The sequence below is a fragment of the Nerophis ophidion genome, linkage group LG26 (genome assembly GCF_033978795.1).
Source record: "Nerophis ophidion isolate RoL-2023_Sa linkage group LG26, RoL_Noph_v1.0, whole genome shotgun sequence".
Lineage (NCBI taxonomy): Eukaryota > Metazoa > Chordata > Actinopteri > Syngnathiformes > Syngnathidae > Nerophis > Nerophis ophidion.
This window is the reverse complement of record NC_084636.1, coordinates 9,296,886-9,319,941: the sequence shown is the minus strand read 5'-3', so window position 1 is coordinate 9,319,941 and position 23,056 is coordinate 9,296,886. Positions and strand designations below refer to the sequence as shown.

The following is a 23,056-nucleotide window of genomic DNA, read 5'->3' as shown; positions in this document are numbered from 1 at the left end:
CAGTCTATTCAATTGAATATAGGTTGAAAAGGATTTGCAAATCATTGTATTCCGTTTTCATTTACCATTTTCACTACGTGCCAACTTCACTGGTTTTGGGGTACGTACAATTTCAGTTTGCTTCAGTGTGATAAGTACAGCATATATGTGCATCTATAGGGGGAAGAGATGGATAAGGTAGGGGGGAAAGGAAAAGAGGTGGACCGTGAGCGGGAAAGAACCTAAAAAGCATTGGAGAGCACAGAGGAAATGAGGCAGGGCGAAAAGGGAGAGACGGGCCAAAAAGCAGGGGAGGAACCAGTGAAGAAATGTACAAGACATAGGAGGGAGGGAAGAAAAATAACGGCCATTGCATGAGGGAAATCGGGGACGGCAATAAAACAAACGAGCAGAGACAGGAAGGAGGAGGGGTGCAGGAGAGAAAGAGGACAGCTTGACGGGCCTGTTGTCTCTGGCTGCAGTAGAAAGCATGCAGGTCCAGTCTGCTCCAACAGCCAATATGGGAAACACATTTTGCAGCACACCCCCGCCCAGCTCAGATTACAGCACCGTGCACCCGTGAGCCCACGCGGCTTCTACCTGGGCACGCAAGCCGGGCCGGCGTGTGCTGGAACAGGCGGGGCGTGGCCACGGGCTCGGGACTTGTCGCCGGTCGCCTTTTTAGGGAGTGTGGCGCTGCGTGGTGGAGAGGGGGTGATGCTGCGGTCTGGTCTCGGGCATTAGTGCGGGACGGCGCGTACCTGCAGGGCTGTGTCAAAGGCCGAGAGGTGTGCGAGGGGGCGGAGTGGTGCGAGGCGCTGATCTCCCCGATGACGGCGAGCGCGGCCTGCAGGGCGCCGTGTTTACCCAGCACTTTTTCCCGCCGCTGCCGCTGCTCGGGTGACTCATCCATCAGCGCAGAGGAGTCTCCCACAGCGTAGAGCTGGGCCAGGAGCTCCGAGCTAATGAACTCCTTCACCTAGCCAGGGGGATTACAAACAGATGCGACAAGTCAAACACGTTATACTCTTATATATTTAGATTTCGCCGTAGTTTACGGCTCTTCCGATGAAATGATATTTCCCCGTGGTTTAACAGCCCTCTTGATGAACGGCGGGTGAAAAAAAAAAAAGTGGCTTTGTACTACTTTTCTCTGTGGAGTCACTGGAAAAAAATAATCACATGCTGCAGAACCTCTAAAGAAAACACGGATGCCTCCGATTTGCAACCTTTGAACAATAATGGCATTAGAATTGATCGGTCCGGCGTCAAACTGTCGCCATCATAAAAAAACGATATTGACATTCCAGGCAATGTTTTAAATCAGGGGTTTTCAAAAGTAAGAAATGTACCAGCTTGGGGGAAATAAGGAAAATCCAATTTTTTTTCAAACCTGCTGAGCTACCGTATTTTTCGGAGTATAAGTCGCTCCGGAGTATAAGTCGCACCTGCCGAAAATGCATAATACAGAAGGGGAAAAACATATATAAGTCGCACCGGAGTATAAGTCGCATTTTTGGGGGAAATTTATTTGATAAAACCCAACACCAAGAATAGAGATTTGAAAGGCAATTTAAAATAAATAAAGAATAGTGAACAACAGGCTGAATAAGTGTACGTTATATGACGCATAAATAACCAACTGAGAAGGTGCCTGGTATGTTAACGTAACATATTATTGTAAGAGTCATTCAAATTACATATAGAACATGCTATATATTTACCAAACAATCTGTCACTCCTAATCGCTAAATCCCATCTAGTCTCTTACGTGAATGAGCTAAATAATATTATTTGATATTTTACGGTAATGTGTTAATAATTTCAAACATAAGTCGCTCCTGAGTATAAGTCGGCCAAACTATGAAAAAAAATGCAACTTATAGTCCGAAAAATACTGTGACTAACATGTGTAACGGATTTTTGGTAAGCCAGGTTGAGAGTAAAGTCCAATAAAACACTGCATAACCGACCTATGCTTTGATGTTGTAAACACAACTCTCAATTCAAAAGCAATTAGATGCGAAAAAACAATTTAGAAATATATTTAAAACTTATGTTTGATAGACAAAATATTTCATTTCATTTAAAAGGGGGTCATGTATTTCAATTAATGAAATGAGGATGTAATTTGTGTTGTGATGTATCTTATTACTATTTATTGAATTAAGTGAGTGTGCATTGTTTTTTGTAGTAAATTAAGAATCAGTTAATTGTGTATTCAGAATCAAGTAAAGATGTAAAAAGGCAATACAAGTGATGAGGCAAAACATCATAGGATTTTGCTTTTTCCTGTTCCTTTTTGTACACATCACGTGTTTTCTTTCCCGCGAATAGCACATTTTATTTTTAGCAGTGCTCTCTTTTTTGATGGATGTGATTTTTGATATTATTGTTGTGTTCAAAATGAAATAAATTAACTGAAAAAGTTACAAGAAATATTACAAAAGTATAAAATCACACTTTGGATTTTATTTAACTGTTATTTTTATTGATTAATGTGTTAGAGTACGTAAGTTATTTACTTGAAAGCCCCCCATCGGGACAAGAGTGGGAAATTAGCAATAACTATACATTCTCTGAACGGCACATTAGTTGCATTAATTGTTTTTGAACTATGTTGAACTTTATCATCCCTATTCAAATAAAATAAAATAATATTCTATGAGTTAAGCAGTGGTCATTACAAAAACACTCATAATGTTAACATAAGCTTTGAAGTGACAGCGTAATGCAGGGGTTCTTAACCTTTTTGACCTCGGGGCCCAACTATTCCACACTCAGATATTGAGACTGAATTAGTAATCTGACTATTGATATTTATCTTAATCAATAATCATATATAACCTACTTGCAGCTCACAAAGGATATTAAACCAAGATTATTATTTATCTAACACATAAACCTTAGGACAGGCTGATTTAGAAAAAATAGTACTAACCAAATACACTGCATAAGAAAGGGACTCATAAATAACTGATAAAAAATATATTTACATACAAATATGTTGTGCTAAAATTAACCAAAATAATAATGAATATGTTTCTTAACTAAACTGTCGATAAATTTAAGTGCAATTTAAAAGAAAGCTACACCACTTTAGTCATATTTTTGCGCTTAAATAACTTCCCGAAGAATTTGGCATCAGACTTCTTCTGTTTGTTTGATGTTGTCATTACTGCCACAAGTGGTGTAAACGTGTATTACAACTGAGAACCAATGCGGAGCACACAGACCACAGCTGACGAACAGATATCTTGTGTTATGTAACCTAGATATTGGGTTTCACAATGTAAAGCGCTTTAAGTCACTAGAGAAAAGCGCTATATAAAAATATAATTCACTTCACTTCATCTTTTGCCGGCCCTCTAGGTGGAGCTTGTGGCCCAACAATGGACAATATTAACAAACATTGGCATTTATAGATCATTTTCACGCAAGTGTAAAAATGAAATTAAAGATCAGAACAGGGGTGCCCACTATGTCGATCGCGAGCTACCTGTCGATCACGTAGGGTGTGTTAGGCGATCGGCAGCCAGGCATTAAAAAAAATCGACCTAAAAATTAACGATAAATCTTCACCAAGACGAAACTTTCGTCATTTGATTGACATTTACAGCACCCGGCGGTCTTGTGAGATGACGCTAGCTGCTGTGAGATGATTATTATGAAAAAATGATCGACAGGAAGGCGAGAATAACTTTTTATTTCTCGTGCGCCGTACCTACCGTCAAAACTCTAAAAACTGACTGCACAGAAGAGAAATATAATCTTAGAGAACATTTAAATTTAAAACATTTGTACGCACGTACAACACTTAAGACCCTCAGTATATCAGTATGTGGAATTAAATTATGGAATGGATTAAGCAAAGAAATCCAACCATGTACTAATATGATCCACTTCAAGAAACTCTTCAAACTTTAAGTGTTTACAAAGTACAAAGAAGAAGAACCATGACAATATTCTGAATTTATCTCATCCATCCATTCATTCATTTTCAAGATAATATTACTCATCTCACCATATGAAATGTAACTTAATTCACCGAGTATTATTTATTTATTTTTATTGTGATTACTAATGGAGTATATTGTTAATAATTTGAGAACAGGAAGTGAACAAAAGTTTTAGCAGCTGTTATGTAAAAGAAATGGGGTAGGATTAAATAAGCTCTGCTTCTTCCTACTCTTTTTTGAACATGTTGAAAAGAGAAACTGGTAATTGTGATCTATCATGTTGTATGCATGCTTGTTCCAAATAAACTCAAACTCAACTCTACAGTTCCGGTCTTCACAATAAAAGCCCTGCTTTATCCTGCCTGCGCTAACAAAATAAGTCTCAGAAAGCTAGTGTGCACAAGCTAGCAAGCTACGGAGTTTTCTGCAAATATATTTCTTGTAAAGTGTTTAAAAAGGAATATGGAAGCTGGACAAATAAGATGCCAAAAACCAACCACTTTCATGTGGTATTTGACAGAAAGGAGGACTTTTTTTCTCCTCCATTTGAACGTGTGGATGTTATCATCACTACTGTCTGATTCCAATCAATGCAAGTCATTAGAATCAGGTAATACACCAATTAATATTCTTGTCTTCATGAAAGAAAGGAATCCATATGTGTTAAACATGCTCATATTATCATTAAACAGCTTTAATTTGTTAACCAAAGCATCTCTTTTATGGATAAAGAAATATAAATGATATATGTGAATGAGGTAGATCCCCTCGACTTGGTCAATTGAAAAGTAGCTCGCCTGCAGAAAAATTGTGGTATGATTTTGTTGGAAAACTTTTGCAGTATTTTGCTGTGAATCACTTTGGTGAGGCTGGCCCTCTTTTTGAAATGGTGTCGCTTAAAAAAAAAAAAAGAGAGAAGAAAAGTGAACTATCTGTTGATGACGTGAGGTCTTGGGAGGTACTTTAAAATCTCTTGTGACATCTAAACATTGTTGTGGTTGTGACTATGACGTTTTGTGCGACTTTTATAGGTGTATATTTTCCAACCCTCAAAGGTGTTTGCCTTTAGGAGTTCTTCTGTGGATTCTAATGGCGACTGAGAAGACAAGTGTTGAAGATGGATGTTTGGGTCCATGTACCACATTTTCCGCACTATAAGGTGCACCTAAAACAGGGGTCGGGAACCTTTTTGGCTGAGAGAGCCAAGAAAGCCAAATATTTTAAAATGTATTTCTGTAAGAGCCATATAATATATATTTTTTTAACACTGAACACAACTAAACGCGTGCATTTTTAAGTAAGACCAACATTTCCAAAGTATAATAAGTCTATTATTCTTTGGAATAACATTGTTATTCTGATGCTAACTGCGGAGGGGACGTGGCCTGCGGGCCTGCAGCGAAGCAGGGTGTGCCAGGACCGGCCTCAAAATCAGCGACAGGTGCGTAGATGGCCCATCTCGGCCTTGTTATCTAATCACATGTCGCTCTGTTATAAGCAGCAGCCAGGAGGAGAGACGGGGTTGAAACTGGAGCCAGAGCGCCAGCGAGAACGAAAGAGAAAAAGACAATTGCTGGAAAGCAACAGAAAGACTTATTGAAAAATAAAACAATATTGTAACCCTGAGACAGGCTCTCATGTCGGTGCTTGGTGGTCTGAAGAACCCCCAGGAGGACAAGCCCCACACTAACCAATAATAAATAAATTACTTCTTACCATTAACGCAACTTCTTAAACATAAAAAAGCATGAGAATGTTTTATATTTTGAACGTTATTTTTAACAAGTGGAATTATTCATTACTTATTGTGTCAAGCCATGTCAGCTCAGATTGATCCGAGAGCCAGATGCAGTCATCAAAAGAGCCACATCTGGCTCGCGAGCCATAGGTTCCCTACCCCTGACCTAAAACCACACATTTTCTCAAAAGCTGACAGTGCGCCTTATAATCCGGTGCGTCTTATATATGGACCAATATTGAGCCACAACAGGTCTCGCAACTACTGTAAGCAGCCGCCGACCTTATTTTCCCTCGTAGAAGAAGAAGCACGCGGTGCATGCTGGGATATATGACTGCGGGAGGCGTGCCGTTTCTGTGTGTTTATGTAAAGACCCCAAAATGGCTGCTGTTATGAAACACGCTTACGACGCAGAATTTAAACTCAAGGCGATCAGTCACACAGTAGAACACGGGAATAGAGTAGCAGCGAGAGAATTTAACATTAACGGCAGCGACACTGACTCGTTTAATGATGACTTTGACAAGCATGTTGGATGCCGTATTCGCCCAACTGTTTGATTCGAACACTGAAGAAAAAGAATTTAAGGGATTCGTGGATGAGGAATAACTTAACAAAGTGAGCTTTACATGTTTATTTTGTGTGTTGTGTTGTGTGACATTATCGTTTGAGCAACGTTGAGTTATTGATATATTATTGCTTTGCACTATTTCGAGTGTTACTATGTGATTGCACTAAGGTTTGATGTACCGTATCAGACTGTTTTTTACGTGTTTATTGAATTGGGGAAAATAATAAAACAGTTGTTTAGTCATTTTGGGAGTGAACGGAGTTGTCAGAACACTGGTTTGTAATCTATTAATAAAGTTTGACTGACCTATCTTACTGTTTTGTTGACATTCCCTTTAGCGCAGCTCCATCTAAAGGATGCTTAACGTAACCTCAGTCTCTACTGTAGCATCTATTCTACGCGCCTTATAATGCGGTGCGCCTTATATATGAACAAAGTTTTAAAATAGGCCATTCATTGAAGGTGCGCCTTATAATCCGGTGCGCCTTATAGTGTGGAAAATAGGGTAAGTGTGTGTGTGTGTGTGTGTGTGTGATGTTGGCATACACTGTTGATCATCAAGTGCATGATGGCCTTGGGCATCAAGTCCTTGACGGTCTTGTGGATAATGCCCATGTAGGAGTCCACCAGGTTGCGAATGGTTTCCACCTGGCGCTCCAGTTGGGGGTCGGTGAAGTTCTCGGGTGCCCCGTTATTCAGCTTTTGGACCTGGAAGGGAAACACACACAGAAGCATGTACAAGCTCAGGCACTGATGATGCATAGTGGAGAGTGCAAAATGGAGGGGATGCATACGGGGGAGTTGGCAGGAGAAATAATAAGAAAAAAAGGGGGTGAAAAGACGGGGAACTGCTGATTAGAACCAGACTGGAACACACACACATTGCAGTGACATCACGGGCCAAGAATGTTGAGCCGAGGAGCCAACGACAGAGCGAGATGGAAGGGGTGGGGGTCCTTGCAGAGGAAAATGGTGTAGGGTTCAACCAAAAGGGGGGCGGCGGGGTGCAAAGGCAATATGTGCATGGAGCTCAAGGGCATAAGGGTGCAGGTACGGGGTCACGACAAGGCTCTGACAACAGAGGGTCACGGTACTCACTTTGACATCTTCAGGGAAGATGCCGGCCCGGAGCATTGAGGACTTCCAGCTGTCCAGCTCCTCCCGAGAGTTACAGGACAGCTCCAAGAATTTGTGGTCCTTGTAGACATTCCTGCGAGTTCATACAATAATAATAGGGTTATGTGTCACATACTGTGTATGACAATGTGGCCAGAAGTATTGGGACGAATGTCTCGGTCTTATTTCTTCATTTTAATCTATAGGTTGTGGACAACTCAAATAATTTAAACTATTGGCTAAGAGACAATATGATGGACATTACTTTAAAGGAGTCCTTGTACAGCTTATATAGCAATATAGATTTAAAAACTCGAAAAAAAACATCTTTAAGCCGCTTTCTAAATGTCACTTCAGAATGAGCTGTTTTGAGGGCGGTCTTATCTAAGTCCTCCTCTTCGACTTTATCTTCTTCACGTCAGCCATGTTTTCGTTTTGCCATATCAATTCTTTTGATAATACATGTTCAAACTAAATGCTAGTTGTTATTACAAATGTCAACAGCGGAGTATTTTAGCATTTGTAAGAGCCAGTCTGCCCCACAACAAAAGGATGGCGAAAACCAAGGAACTTTGTGACTACAACTTAAAATACATAATTTCGCAGAAACATTTTCAAAAAGTTGCGCAAAAGTTGAGCTTAATTTTTCAATAACCTGTGGTCACGTAATTAATGTGTTTGTATTGAAGAACCTTTATGCCTTATTTAAGTTTTATCTCCATTTTACCACCAGGGGGCATTACCATCCCAGTGAATCAGTTGGCAAAGCAAGGATTCTGTTCTCGGCTTCCATAGGACGAATTCTTCTCAAATAGTGGGGCGAGCCAATACTTGCCAAGCCTCCCAATTTTTCCGGGAGACTCCCGAATTTTTGTGCTGCTCACGAAAATCTCCCGGGGCAAACATTCTCCCTATTTCCACCCGGACAACAATATTGGGGATATGCCTTAAAGGCACTGCCTTTAGCGCCCTCTACAACCTGTCGTCACGTCTGCTTTTACTCCGTACAAACAGTGTGCCGGCCCAGTCACATAATATATGCGGCTTTAACACACACATAAGTGAATGCAATGCATACTTGGTCAACAGCCATACAGGTCACACTGAGGGTGGCCGTATAAACAACTTTTAACACTGTTACAAATATGCGCCGCACTGTGAACCCACACCAAACAAGAATGACACATTTCGGGAGAACATCCACACCGTAACACAACATAACACAACCGAACAAATACCCAGAACACCTTGCAGCACTAACTCTTCCGGGACGCTGCAATATACACCCCCAGCTACCATCAACCCACCAGCCCCATCTCCAGAATTCAAAGGTTTCAAGGTTGGCAAGTATGGGTGAGTCAACCTCGGGGTGGGGCGATGAAACTCCAAGGGGGGCACGTGTGACTTTGGGGAGCATGTTTTATCAGAAGGGGCATCAAAAAAAAGTATATATATATTTTTAAAATTAATCTATTAAAGAAAAAAATCAAAAATCGATTTAAAAAAATTTACCAAATTTTTTTTTTTACGAATCTGTCCTGTCCAGCCACTCAGACAAACCATATTGTTGACGTAGATCAGGAGTGTCGAACTCATTTTAGCTCAGAGGCCGTATGGAGGAAAATCTGTGCACACACTATTAAAATCATGGCATTAAAACTAAAACATAGAGACAACTTCTGGTTGTTTTCTTTGTCTTACTTTGGCCAAAAATAGAACAAAAACATTCTGAAATATTACAATAAAAATATCGACAGTTTTTAAGTTTAGATCCATGAAGGAAAGAAGAAAGTGAATAAATGTTTATAACTGAATACATTTACATATTTCTTTTGTATTATTTGTTTTAATTATTAAGTAACTACTGCTGTTTTTTGCATTAAAGTTCTGTTGACTGAGCTGCCATTTTTTGACTGTAAAATCTACGGTTGTTGTTTTTAACGGTGTATTGTAAAAGGAAAGACTGTACATTTGTTTTTACAGTACAAAAACTGGCAGCTAAGTTGCCAGAATAAAAAATCTACTTGTACTGTTTTTCCATTAACAATATAATGTTGTAAATTTAACACAAAAATGTGGACAACTAAGCTGCCAGCTTTTACCATAAAATTTTGTAAAAAAAAAACATTTTGTAAATGTAAAGTTTTTACTGTAAAATCCACCGTCTACTTAAAACAGGGGTGTCCAAACTTTTTCCACTGAGGGCCGCAGACTGTAAAATCAAAGCCTACGGGGGCCATTTTGATATTTTTCCTTTTTAAAAGCAATACAATAGTTGTTTTTTTTACCTTTATGGCTTTCCTGAAGTTTGGTCCCTGGTTTCCGGAAGGGTCTCACAGTCATAAAAATGTTAGAAATAAGTCATAAATTATTATTTTTTTTAATTTAACGCTTGAATCTCGAGATCAACTTCAGGTCTGTCTGTTGTTATAACATTTTTTTAAATTGTGTTTTTTATGTTTATGGCCTTTATGTCAAATCCCTTATTTATATGGCAAACACACAAACTATGCAAGATTTTTCCCCAAAACATTTCAAAGTGGAATATTTGACGTGAAGTCATTGGAACCCTAAATAAGTCAATAATTCATAATGATAAAAAAAAGAATAAGTGTTGAAAATAAGCCAAATGTATATTTATATTTTTTTACTTTTAACGCTTAAGTCTGTAGATCTTTTGATTATAAGATTTTATAATTTTTTACATACATTTTTGTTTGTTTGATGCCCTTTTTGAGAAAGAAAACTTTGTTTCGCACAAAATATGCAATATTATCCCTGCAAAATATTTGAAAGTGAATTGTTTCAGTGAAGTAATTGGAGCCTTCAGCAGGTCAGTAACAGTCTTTGTGTTATTAGTGTCAACACTGCAACTTTTTCTTGTTACATGCCACCGTTTACTCTTTTATTACACCCTTTTATGTTTTACATTTTTATTATAGTAGTTTCTAGAATGGGCCGGGGGCCATTAACAAATTAGCTGGGGGCCACAAATGGCCCTCGGGCCGCACTTTGGACACGCCTGACTTAAAACAATTAATATAAGTAATAATGTAATCCAGAGGCAAATTCATACATTATTCGCTGTTACAAGCGGCCCTCTGATGGCAGCCATAACTGCAATGTGGCCCTCAATCAAAACCAGTTTGACATCCGTGGTTTAGGATTTTAAAAATGTTTTCAAACACATTGATGCATTTTAAATATTTTCTGTTGTTTCAAATTGATCTATATTTCTTTCTTCTTTTTCTTAAATGTAAATAAAGATACAATGTTATGCAGAGGGTTATTTTTTACAATATTATAGACAAATGATACTACCGGTATTTATGGTTGCGGTAGAGAGTTGGGGAGAGGGGCGCGGGTTTTTGTTTGGGTGAAAAACTAATTGAGAGGTGCATAGTTGGACAGACGCAAGAGAGGAACATAATTTCTGTGTCCTTTACATGACCACATAGTCTGTCTATGGGCCTCACCTCAGAGCGTACAATTTCCATCTGCTGGCATTTCTACACATGTGACAGATGTGGTACGTGGGACTGGGGATTAGCAAAGAACTTCACGATACGATACCTATAATGATACATGATTCACGATACAGTATTGCGACATTGTAATATGACGATATATAGTGGTCTTCAACATAATTTACTGATTAATGTCAAATGTGGCTTAAAACACGTGTATATGTACAGAAGATGACAGTAATCGTTCAATAAGGAAGTCAAGAAATACATTTAAAAAAAGGATTGTTTAAATTTTAAAGTTAGAAAAGTATTGCGATATATTGCCATTGGGATATATTTACCCATTCCTAGTAGTGCAGCTACGTTATTTTATTGCTGTGCCTTTATTTTGAAGGCCTAATGAACCTGGGCTATACCAGTGGTGTGCCGTCAGGGCCAGCAAGGCCTTCTCTGCTGGCCAAACATACCCAGAAATCATGATCACAATTCAAGATAAAAGTCATTTTTAATTTACTTTCCTTAAATATTTTAAAAGTATTCATATTCTCTACATGTCATATTATGCTCCTTCCAGCGCTGTTGTTTTAGGTCATAGAGTTATAATCTAATCAGAACTCAGCTAGCTTGTGTTGCCATGCTGTGCGAAATCTGCCCGAGGTCTTCAGAATCAACAATGCGGGCATCCGTGCGCTGTCAGTGAACGGACACAAACATTTGACAGACAGTTGCGATAGCCTATCAGATCACAAGTTGTTGTCAGTAAGGCCTTCTAGCTGGCCTAAGGCAGAGTGGTCGATTGTACGGAATATGTACTGTACTGTGCAATCTACTAATAAAAGTTTCAATTCAATATTTCAATTAAATTCCATTGCATTGCGTAATTTTCTGCCGCTTTTGCTGAGAACAAACTGTAGCAATTATTTTTGTTGTTAAACAACACAAAGTCCATCAACATCAATGGTGAATTGAGGATATGGTTGTACGATGCAGGGACACGTTTGATCGGGGAGACAGGTGACGTGCGCCAAGGGACAAAGTCGATGGAAGAAATAAAAATAAAATTTGCAAGAAAATTGCGGGTATTGGGCAAAGTTACAAGGCAGCGCATTATTGAGGGGTGTGGTTGCATTTGTGTGAATTGAGGGTCTGAATCACATTGCTACTCATTTGTGTTGCAAGTCTCTCCACAGAGTGGTGAGGACGGCGGAAAAGATCATCAGGACTCCTCTGCCTCCTATTCAGGAGCTTGCAAAAAGCCGCTGCCTGACCAGGGCTCAGAAAATCTGCAGACTCCTCCCACCCCCACCAAGGACTGTTTTTACTGCTGGACTCTAGAAAGGGTTTCCGCAGCCTCCGAAGCAGAACCTCCAGGTTCTGTAACAGCTTTTTCCCTCAGGCTGTAAGACTCTTGAACGCATCATAACAATTTCCTCAATTCCCCCCAAAAAATTAATTAACTCACTGGAATATAAAGACAATATAACATACATCCATAAACATGGATGCATATGCAAAAGTGCAATATATTTATCTGTACAGTAACCTATTTACGGGCAGCACGGTGGAAGAGGGGTTAGTGCGTCTGCCTCACAATACGAAGGTCCTGAGTAGTCCTGGGTTCAATCCCGAGCTCGGAATCTTTCTGTGTGGAGTTTGCATGTTCTCCCCGTGACTGCGTGGGTTCCTTCCGGGTACTCCGGCTTCCTCCCACCTCCAAAGACATGCACCTGGGGATAGGTTGATTGGCAGCACTAAAATTGGCCCTAGTGTGTGAATGTGAGTGTGAATGTTGTCTGTCTATCTGTGTTGGCCCTGCGATGAGTGGGCGACTTGTCAAGGGTGTACCCTGCCTTCCGCCCGATTGTAGCTGAGATAGGCGCCAGCGCCCCCCCGCGACCCCAAAGGGAATAAGAGGTAGAAAATGGATGGATGGATGGATGGATGGGGGTAACCTATTCACTTATATCTTATCGCTTATTGTTCTTTAATCCTGCACTACCATGAGCTATTGCAGGGGTAGGGAACCTATGGCTCTAGAGCCAGATGTGGCTTCCCACCTATTGACATCCAAAATCGCTGCCGTTGTGTCCTTGGGCAGGACACTTCACCCTTGCCCCCGGTGCCGCTCACACTGGTGAATGAATGATGAATGGATGATTGGTGGTGGTCGCAAACTGGCAGCCACGCTTCCGTCAGTCTACCCCAGGGCAGCTGTGGCTACATATGTAGCTTACCACCACCAGGTGTGAATGAATGATGGGTTCCCACTTCTCTGTGAGCGCTTTGAGTATCTAACAATAGAAAAGCACGATATAAATCTAATCCATTATTATTAATATTATTATTATTATTATTATGATGACTGCATCTGGCTCTCGGATAAATCTTAGCTGAAATTTGCTTAACATGATAAGTAATGAATAATTACTCTGGTAATCACAGAGTTGAAAATAACCACGTATCAACGAGACTACAAAGCATTTCATTTATTATTGGTTATTTTCAGAATACCAATGTTATTAAAAAGAATAAGAGACTTATCATACTCTAAACATGTTGGTCTTTCTTAAAAATGCACAAATTTAGTTGTACTCCGTGTTAAAAAAAAAATATTAAATGGCTCTCACGGAAATACATTTTAAAATATTTGGCTTTCATGGCTCTCTCAGCCAAAAAAGTTCCCGATCCCTGAGCTAATGCAATGAAATGTCGTTCTTATCAGTACTGTAAAGTTCAAATTTCAATGACAACAAAAAGGAAGTCTAAGTCCAAGCTGTCAACTCATCTTCAGTGGATAGTAAATCTATACTGCTATACACGCTGTGCACTGACTACTCTAAAGCATGTCCACACCTAATTTCTATGGTATTGTCTATTGAAAATCTACACAGGTTGCTGAAATGTGAGGTATTGTAAACAATTAAACAGCAGAAAGTAACGTATCATCTCAGTCATTGGCTGCGATTTACAAACGAGTGCAAGAAGATGCAGATAGCACTTTTCCCCCTCAACTCGTCCTCAGTCCCACATATACTTTATCTATGTAATTAAAAGATAATTTGCTTATAATTTATAGTCCCTGCAAAGCTCCAGGACTCCATGAAGCTTGGCTTGGGTCTACTTTGAGCGCGCAGCTTTCTTATGAGCGCTCTGGCAGCTTCTATTCTCGACTAATTACCATGTAGCAATAACACGCAAATCAACGTACATGAGGGAGCTGGGGTCAAAATTCGTGCCGATTGGCATTTACTTTCCTATTTTCCTCGTTAGTTTGCATTTAGTGTCTGTGCGTCCACATAATGATCATGGAAGTGCTATGGCTGCGCAATCGACTCAACCAGAAAAAAACCCCCAAAAGCAATCTGTGTCCCATCTGTAAGACATTTTTGTTTAATCGCTTGGTTGTTTCTTCCCTCCTCTCGTTGTTCCCGTCTCAACATCACAACCTCAAATATGTGAGATTGTTGAGCGTGTATGAGACAACTGCAACGCAGAGCACACCAGAGAGAGAGGGATCAACAAACAGGCCGGAGCTAACGCTGGGTGAGGCTAATAAGTCAGGGTGTGGTGGCTAGCAGTCAGGGCAGCGGGCCAACAATGACAATACTAGAATGCTATTACTCTACAATCAGGACACATGTGTGTACCGAGAATGCCGCGCACGGTAAAAAGATTTATCACACGGTCAAACTTTTTTTTTTTTTACACATCTGGAAGTAACCCTGCTGCTTGAGAGCATTTTTCTGATTAGCGAAAATAGAAGAAGAAGAAGAAAAGAAAAAGGCGGGGTGGTGCTAGTGGTCGGGGTTCAGAGTCAGAGGACAGATTTTGACACATTCCTGGCTGATGCCGCTGATACGATTCGGTCCTCCCCTCTACCCTTTTTTCGCGTTCGCCTTTTTTTTTTCTTCTGCGGCGAATCGAGCAATTCTTTCCAAACGAGAGCCGCATCGTCTCTGATCCAAGCACTCTGGCTTTGATTAGCTGCTTAATGAGCCTGCCGTCGGTATGCTGTGGTCCACACACACTCGCATTCAAATTCAGCTTGTGTGTGTGTGTGTGTGTGTGTGTGATTAACACAGCACATATGCGCTGGGTCCAATCAGCTCTGATTACACTCTTTCTTTCCCCCTCTCTTATGTTTAAGGCAACAAATCCGTGTGGCGTAACCCCACCCGCTGCCACCGGCACCGGCATCTCAGCAGAGCGGGCCAGGTCACAGGAAGGGCATTAAAAGCATCTTCCCTTGTTTTTCCTAGCAGGTGACAGGAACACAACCCCCCCTCCCGTCTTGCTGACTCACAGGCCTTTATGCACGGACCTTGACTCTGTATTGAAGACAGCGAAGGCGAATTTGCTGGACATGAAGCCCTTGTCCACGTCACGCAGCTTCAGGTTGTCCAACCGAAGCATGTACCTTTTCTCCGTCTCCTGCAGAGGGGGTGGAGGGGATGTTTCAAAAAGGGTGATAAAGATAAAAGTTGACAGCAGTATGCGTGGTTAAAATATGACACAGGTGTTTTTTTGGTTTTCACAAAGAGAAAACGGTACTCTTGGGCCTAGTGAGGTCACATGTCTGGTGCTAAACATTTTTCAGGCTGCGTCCTGAAGAAGTCGGCAGCCAGCTGCACGGTGGAGAAGTGTGTGCGTGATGCAGACGAGGAGCCCACCAACTAACTGCTGTGTGGGATCCTGCATGTCCCTCATCACCCCCAGGAACATTTGTATGACAGTTAAAGTGTGGAGGCAAGGAAGACAAGAGCCCAAGCTGGCAGTGAACGGGAGAAGTGGAAGAAAAAGAAAAAAAAGAGGTTGGTTCCACATGTGAAAGTGATTACTCAGATTCGGGCTCCAACGAAACACTTCTCCGAGAGTGAAGCCCACCCTCCGCCCCCTCATTTCTCTTTCTGTAACCTTCAGGGGAAAGAAGCAAGGGGGTGGGGGGGGCTTCCAAAAGGCTGTTAAGAGGTACAGCTGTTGATGAGGTAGTCTTGGAGGACGTGTGACTAACACGGAAAAGAAAAGTATGTCTTGCAAACATTTTCTTGGTGTGTGCGTGTTTGTGTGTGCGTGCAAGCAAGATGCACCCATAAAACAATTTGGTCTTCCCCTGTGCTCCCCTGAACCCTACAACTCTCTTCCTCTTGTCGTTCTTTCCCTTTTTCCCCCAAAAGAGGCCCACTTCCTGTAACAGAGGCCGAGCGCGCGCACACACATACACACACACACACACACACACACACACACACACACACACACACACACACACACACACACACACACACACACACACACACACAAAATGACAGAAAGCGATTGGCGCTCATACAGCAACATCTGGGATCGTTTTAGACGTGAGGGGGGAGGAGACTGGATGGAGTATAGGGTGCTCCGAGAGGCAGAAAGTAGAGATGAAGAAAAGGAAGGATAGAGAAGGAGAGAGAGAGGTTAATTTTACAGGAGTTAGATGCGGAAAATGGGTCGAGGAAGGCTGGAAAGGTCCAAAAGTTGATCCCGGTCAAGCCATATAAGGCTTCTCGCTTCCTCCCTAATGCTCGCTCTCCCTTTCTCTATTTCCTTATGGCTTCCCGAGCTCACAGGGAGGACTCGTGAGCCCAACGAGTTGATGTGCCACGTCAAGACTGGATACTATCCCGGGACCTGAGGAGTGGAACGTCAGACGCACGAGAGACGGGACCAGAAAGGAGGGAAAAAGTTTTTTGCTAGGCCGTCCATTAGGCAGCCCGGGTGAGAAGAGGCTTCAGAGTCAGTTGACTCCTGCTCCGTCATCCCAGTGTTCAGACTACCTGTTCAGGATCTTGGTGGTGTACAGTAGTCTGCACATTGGTTAGACTGTGCACGGAATGGCAACCTGAGAGCGCTCATGCTCTGCTTAGAACTACTACAATGAGCGGCAAATATGTGTACATTTTGTATTTTTGTGTAGTTTTACGTGCACAATACTTGTTGCACTGTAAAATTCCGCCACCCATGTTGGGTGTTTTTGCATGGCCACAAAATGCGCGCTTGTGTTTGCAGACATCTTGGCTCTACTTCTGGACGTGTGTTTGTGTGTGTGCGCCTTAAATCTGGTGGTCTCAGGGTCGTTGCGGGGTATCATTCATCAGCGCTGTTGTGTCTGAGGCGGTGTCTAATGGAGGTGAGATAGGGCACGGGCCTTGCATGCACACACACAAACACACAGAGGCGTGTAGATTAAGTGTATGCATTAGTCAGACGTCTGTTTATCCTCAAAAAGGGGCTGCAGGAGGCCTGTCAGTTGAGGAGGGTGAAGGAATGTCTATCTGCTCAGCGCGGAGCGGAGATAAGAGCGGTCGCTGCGATACGGGATGAGAGAAAAATCGGGTTGTGATTCAGGAAAAAAAAAGGCGGGCAGTTTGGCGAAACAAGGGATGGAAAAGGTGGGGAGAAATGGTCATGTGGGAATTCTCTGGGCAAGCTCTTGGAAGCTGGTGTTTGGACAACGCTTCACTTTTTCTAACCAGGAATGTGCAAAGTCCCAGCGAGACTGCCAACCACAGAGAGAGAGAGAGAAAAGGGGGGAGGAAAAGGGAGGTTTAAGAAATAGAACATAAAATCAAAGTTGGAGGGGAGGCAGCTCATGTAGAAGGAAAAAAAAATGTGTGTGGAGTTAGTGTGGGCGGAAATGTGAGAATCGCGAGAGAGGAAGCAGACGCTTAGCCTGTATGCGTGCGCACGCACACACACAGACGCCTATGGGAATGTCACAGATCTGATCCGCGGCAATAAAGTGGATGACTGAAAACGCCTTCAAGCCTCCCACACGCTTAAACCCAGATAAACCCTCCAAGGGACGTTACGGTGACGCCATCCCTAAACGCTTGCATGCCGGCTTGTGTGAAAGTTGTAAAGGCTAAGTAAGAAGATGACAAGGAATCTGTATATATGCAATAAGCATACCCGGCGGCTGCTGCGTCTGGGAACGTTCAGTGTTTATTTCGAAAGCAACCATGTGTGCGTCCAAATGAGCGTATATTTTTTCTGCGCAATTTGCATGTCGCTTTGTTTACATCAGGCTCTGTGTGTGTACTGTATACTGTATATACAAGTCTGTCCTCTGTGTGCGCTTGTGTGTGTGTGTTTGCTGCTCTTTGTTTGGATTGGGGCAACTCCAGCTGTGTCAAAGTGAGCCGTTCCAAATGCCTGAAATCCCAGAGGAGGAAGAAGAGGGGGAGTAAGGGGAAGAGTGAATGGAAGGCGAGACCAAAAGGGGTGGAGTATTGAACATGGGGGATGCAAGTGGCAAGCCCGGGTGGTAGAAGAAAAAACACACTGGTTTTGCTAATGCGATTGACGGATTTTGCATGATGGCGACTATAAGCCACACATGCAGTCTTCACTGTCTCTCAACCAAGCATCACAAGTGTTGATACTCTTGAGGTGCTTGCTTTTTTCACCCCTGCACATCTTCCCATGACGTGAGCTGCGACCAGACTGTTGTGGTGTGTCTGCCTGTCTACACTTGCTGTGCAGACCTTCTGCTCCTGTACAGCAGGCACAGACAGGCAGACAGATGGCAGCCCCACTGACACCAGGACCGCCCGGCAAAATGTGACGGAACGTACCTCCTCTCCACTACAATGCTGTTGCAAATGTGTTTTAAACTGAGTTGTTTTAATAAAAACATGGTGTATTCTAGTGCGATACTCTTGTTCTTTTACTACTAAGAAGTACACACCTCATTATCCTTGAACCAAGAGAGGCTCTCCGCAGTAAGAACGAACCAGTAGTCCTTGGCGATGATGCTAATGTTGGTGATGGTGAGCCAGCCTTTGTGTATAACCTGCACGATAAGCAAACATAAAGTACTTAGAAGCCTATATAGAGTATATGGACTATGATGGTAAAGCAGATCGTATGCAGCAAAAGTTGTGAAAATTGACAGAATAAAAAGATCAGAACGGTTATTTCCCAGGACAGATCGTGGCGCCAAACACAAACTAAAGTCCATTCAGAGGTTCAAGGTAGGAAGAGACAATGAATAAATGGAAGAAAGAACTAAAGTAGGGAAGAAAGGCCAACATTAGTAGCGTACACGTATGACAAAACAATTAATGAAGCCGCACAAGCCATTTTTGTCAGTGTGCACCAGTGCAGCCGTCATGCCGGCCCAGAATCCTGTGCACACATGTGTCCGGTAGAGGCTTAAAGAGATTGGTAGCCTACTATTAGACTGGAGGGAGGGGCCACACCCTGGAAGGAAAACACAAGAAATAAAGTGCCGGCTCATATCAACACTTTTGGCTCTTGATCCTGATCATATAACATAAAAAGGTGACACCGCCATTAAAAAGAGTCTGGAGACAATTTAATGAATCCGCCAGAGTTTCCGGTTTCAAAAGCAGCATGTGGAAAGTGCTGCTTGCTGTTAGACGCCAAGAAGAAATCATCATCATTGGAAACACTTCAGTAAAGTCTTACTTTCGTGTGCAACTACGGAGGCGCATTAATTCTGATGCATGTGTAAAATTGTAAGAGGGCAGAAAAGCTTAGTCTTATAATTTAAAACATGTCCTGAAGACAAATACTAATTGTCATAACACAGTTGTCCCTCGTTTGTTGTTTTCAATTGATTCTAAACATGACCGCAATGAATGAAGTAGGAATCTCTCATTATAAATCATAAATATTTTCATAGCTCAAGCGTAAAAAACTTTGACCTTCTAAAAACGTTTTTCAACATTAAGAGAGCAATTTAGACATGAAACAACACCCATTAGTCACCTTTATAGGCTCTTAATTTATATAGTAATGCTGCCTAAGACTGAGCCAATCAGTGGCCACAATACTGAACAGTGCGCTGACTGGTTTGGTCTCATCGAGATACCAATAATACGACTATAGTATTGACACTTTCAGTATATCTGTAGAATTGTAGAATACCGTATTTCCTTGAATTGCCGCCGGGTATATAGTATGCGCCTGCCCAAAATTACTGCCGGGTCAAACTCGTTTTGCAAAATATAATTTTCATTAGCGCATGTCTAGAATTTCCTCCGGGTCAAACTCGTTTCGCCAAATAATTAGCATATGCCTATAGTTTCCGCCAGGTCAAACTCGTCACGTCACAAGTAACACTTCACCTGTCATCATTTTCAAAATAGAGGAGACTGATTTCAATCATTTGAAATCGCATAAAGGGAAGAAGATTAAGAGCTATTCAGTAGGATTTAAGGCCCAAGCTATTGAATATGCTAAAAAGAACAGTAAGCAGCTATGTTTTACTAATATATCATAGCTGCGTGTGTCAAATATGAGTCATTAAATGACTATCGCCTCCTGGTGGTAGAGGGCGCTAGTGAGCCTTCTTGCGACAACTCGGCTGCAGAAGAAGAGAACACAAGCAGCAAGAGTGAGCAGCGTGTGTTTATTTTTCCCTCTCGCTTGCACTTTTAACATGGAAGATTACATATCTAAAATAAAACAGTTTTCTAAACTGGACTTTCAATCGAAGCAGGAGGTAATAAAGGAAGATCTCCATCGAGACAGAGAGACTTTTAAAACTGAAGAAAGATAAGGAAGACTTCTATAAACAAGTTATCGATGCTTTTGATCAGAAGGAGCTGCGCATAGACTTCATTTATAAGTAAAGGTAAGACCATAATAATGTTTTTTTAAATTAAATGTGCTTTTTATGATGGCATCCTTACATCACACTCAAATTTATAAGCGCAGGCCTAAATTTACCGCAAGCCTTTGGTGAGCGCCGGAGTGAGAAAAGGTTTTAAATTATTTAGTGCCCCAGCGGGAATTCAAGGAAATACGGTATGCTTTAAAATAATATCAAATTCTGCGATGTGTTGAAGCCGCAATATATGAAGCGCAATGAGGCGAGGGACGACTGCGCCCTCAAAACAAGTAACTCTCGTGGAATAAATACTGCAAGTATGTTAACTCAATTCTCACCTGTTGTGCTGGACTGCCTGGGATAGTCTTGTTATCGCTTCGGTGGAACGCGTTCTGAGCACTGATGGACACAACATTTATATAATTCCACAGGTTTTTAATGCACTTTACATGCTACAAAAGTGTCAACTCACTGAGCAAAGCCGATAAAATCTTCATGCTTGGTGTTAATATAAGCAAGCTGCATGTCGATGAGCAGCGAGATCTGAGGAAGAAGAGACGTATATTAAGTCGGAGGGGAACAAAGTCGAGCTATCTGGTAATAGAAAACAAATGTGCCAGTCCAAATGTGCGTGACTGACCTGATCTCGGCATGTGCTCTCTTGTTCTCGAATTTCAGCGGCGACAATTCGCTCCGTTTCATCCCGCAGTTTGGGAAAGGAGCTAAGCTTTAGGGAGAAGTCTGTTAGATACGGCCAAGTTTTGTTGTTTACGGTGGCACTTAGTGCTGATATGTACCTTATTGATGCACTCATACACGGTGGCCGCGAGCTCTTTACTGACCATATCGACAAATTCAAAACATGGCCCTTTCAGCCGTGAGATCTGCTTCTTCACGATGGCCTGGAAAGCCATGTCGGGGGTGAACAGACCTGTCCTGTAGTGCACCGGGAGGTGAGTGATGTCAACTAAAAGTCAGGAAACAATAACAGCAACCATCAAGGATGCAAGCACCTGACACCGTGGATGTTCCTGATGGCGTAGGCGATCTCTTGCCGCAGCTTCCTCTCATCGCACTTCATCTGTCACAGAAACAACACAGGCAATATATAATGAAAGAGAAAAAAAACCTTCTACTACCACTAGTACTTCAAGATAAGTTAAAGTTAAAGTTAGAGTACCATTGATTGTCACACACACACACACACTAGGTGTGGTGAAATGTGTCCTCTGCATTTGACCCATCCCCTTGATCACCCCCTGGGAAGTGAGGGGAGCAGTGAGCAGCAGCGGTGCCTCGCCCGGGAATCATTTATGGTGATTTAACCCCCAATTCCAACCCTTAATACTGAGTGCCAAGCAGGGAGGCAATGGGTCCCATTTTTTTTTATAGTCTTTGGTATGACTCGGCTAGGGTTTGAACTCACAATGTACCGATCTCAGGGCAGACACTCTAACCCAGGGGTCACCAACGCGGTGCCCGCGGGCACCAGGAAGCCCGTAAGGACCAGATGAGTCGCCCGCTGGACTGTTCTAAAAGTAGCTCAAATAGCAGCACTTACCAGTGAGCTGCCTCTATTTTTTAAGTTGTATTTATTTACTAACAAGCTGGTCTCGCTTTGCTCGACATTTTTAATTCTAAGAGAGACAAAACTCAAATAGAATTTAAAAACCCAAAAAAATATTTTAAAGACTTGGTCTTCACTTGTTTAAATAAATGCATTTATATTTTTACTGTGGGTCTTATAACTTTCAGAAAGACAATTTAAGAGAAAAAATACAACTTTAAAAATGATTTTAGGATTTTTAAACACATATACCTTTTTACCTTTTAAATTCCTTCCTCTTCTTTCCTGACAATTTAAATGAATGTTCAAGTATTTTTTTATTGTTTATTGTAAAGAATAATAAATACATTTTAATTTAATTCTTCATTTTAGCTTCTGTTTTTTCAACAAAGAATATTTGTGAAATATTTCTTCAAACTTATTATGATTAAAATTAAAAAAAAATATTCTGGCAAATCTAGAAAATCTGTAAAATCAAATTTAAATCTTATTTCAAAGTGGATTTTAACCTATTTAAAACATGTTATCAAAATTCTAAAATTAATCTTAATCAGGAAAAATTACTAATGATGGGGCGGTTTAGTTCGGTTGGTAGAGTGGCCGTGCCAGCAACTTGAGGTTTGCAGGTTCGATTCCCGCTTCCGCCATCCTAGTCACTGCCGTAGTGTCTTTGGGCAAGACATTTACCCACCTGCTCCCAGTGCCACCCACACTGTTTTGAATGTAACTTAGATATTGGGTTTCACTATGTAAAGCGCTTTGAGTAACTAGAGAAAAAGCGCTATATAAATATAATTCACTTCACTTTCATAAATTATTTTTTTAATTTTTTCAAAAATATTCGAATTAGCTAGGTTTTCTCTTTATTTTTTTCCGTTTGAATTTAGAATTTTAAAGAGTCGAAATTGAAGATAATCTGTGTTTCAAAATTTAATTTTCAATTTTTTCGTGTTTTCTCCTCTTTTAAACCGTTCAATTAAGTGTTTTTTTCATCATTTATTCTTTACAAAAAACGTTCCATAAAAGGAAAAAAAATGTTCGACAGAATG

At 41.4% G+C, this 23,056-nt stretch overlaps 1 protein-coding gene across 10 annotated transcripts in view; it reads right to left on the bottom strand.

The window, feature by feature from the left end:
- dnm3a (dynamin 3a) overlaps nucleotides 1-23,056 on the bottom strand; it is a 43,936-nt gene that overhangs the window by 2,054 nt on the left and 18,826 nt on the right. For 7 of the 10 annotated variants that reach the window (XM_061888654.1, XM_061888658.1, XM_061888653.1 and 4 more), the window contains 12 exons: nucleotides 21,454-21,521; nucleotides 21,238-21,376; nucleotides 21,081-21,167; nucleotides 20,913-20,983; nucleotides 20,779-20,839; nucleotides 19,039-19,065; nucleotides 18,551-18,655; nucleotides 15,134-15,261; nucleotides 7,346-7,457; nucleotides 6,794-6,955; nucleotides 741-958; nucleotides 580-675 (listed from right to left, as the gene is read on the bottom strand). In XM_061888654.1, the coding sequence (XP_061744638.1) occupies nucleotides 580-675; nucleotides 741-958; nucleotides 6,794-6,955; nucleotides 7,346-7,457; nucleotides 15,134-15,261; nucleotides 18,551-18,655; nucleotides 19,039-19,065; nucleotides 20,779-20,839; nucleotides 20,913-20,983; nucleotides 21,081-21,167; nucleotides 21,238-21,376; nucleotides 21,454-21,521 (1,274 nt within the window). The remainder of the gene's footprint in view (nucleotides 1-579; nucleotides 676-740; nucleotides 959-6,793; nucleotides 6,956-7,345; nucleotides 7,458-15,133; nucleotides 15,262-18,550; nucleotides 18,656-19,038; nucleotides 19,066-20,778; nucleotides 20,840-20,912; nucleotides 20,984-21,080; nucleotides 21,168-21,237; nucleotides 21,377-21,453; nucleotides 21,522-23,056) is intronic. The other 3 variants (XM_061888655.1, XM_061888663.1, XM_061888656.1) reach the window with 2 other exon arrangements.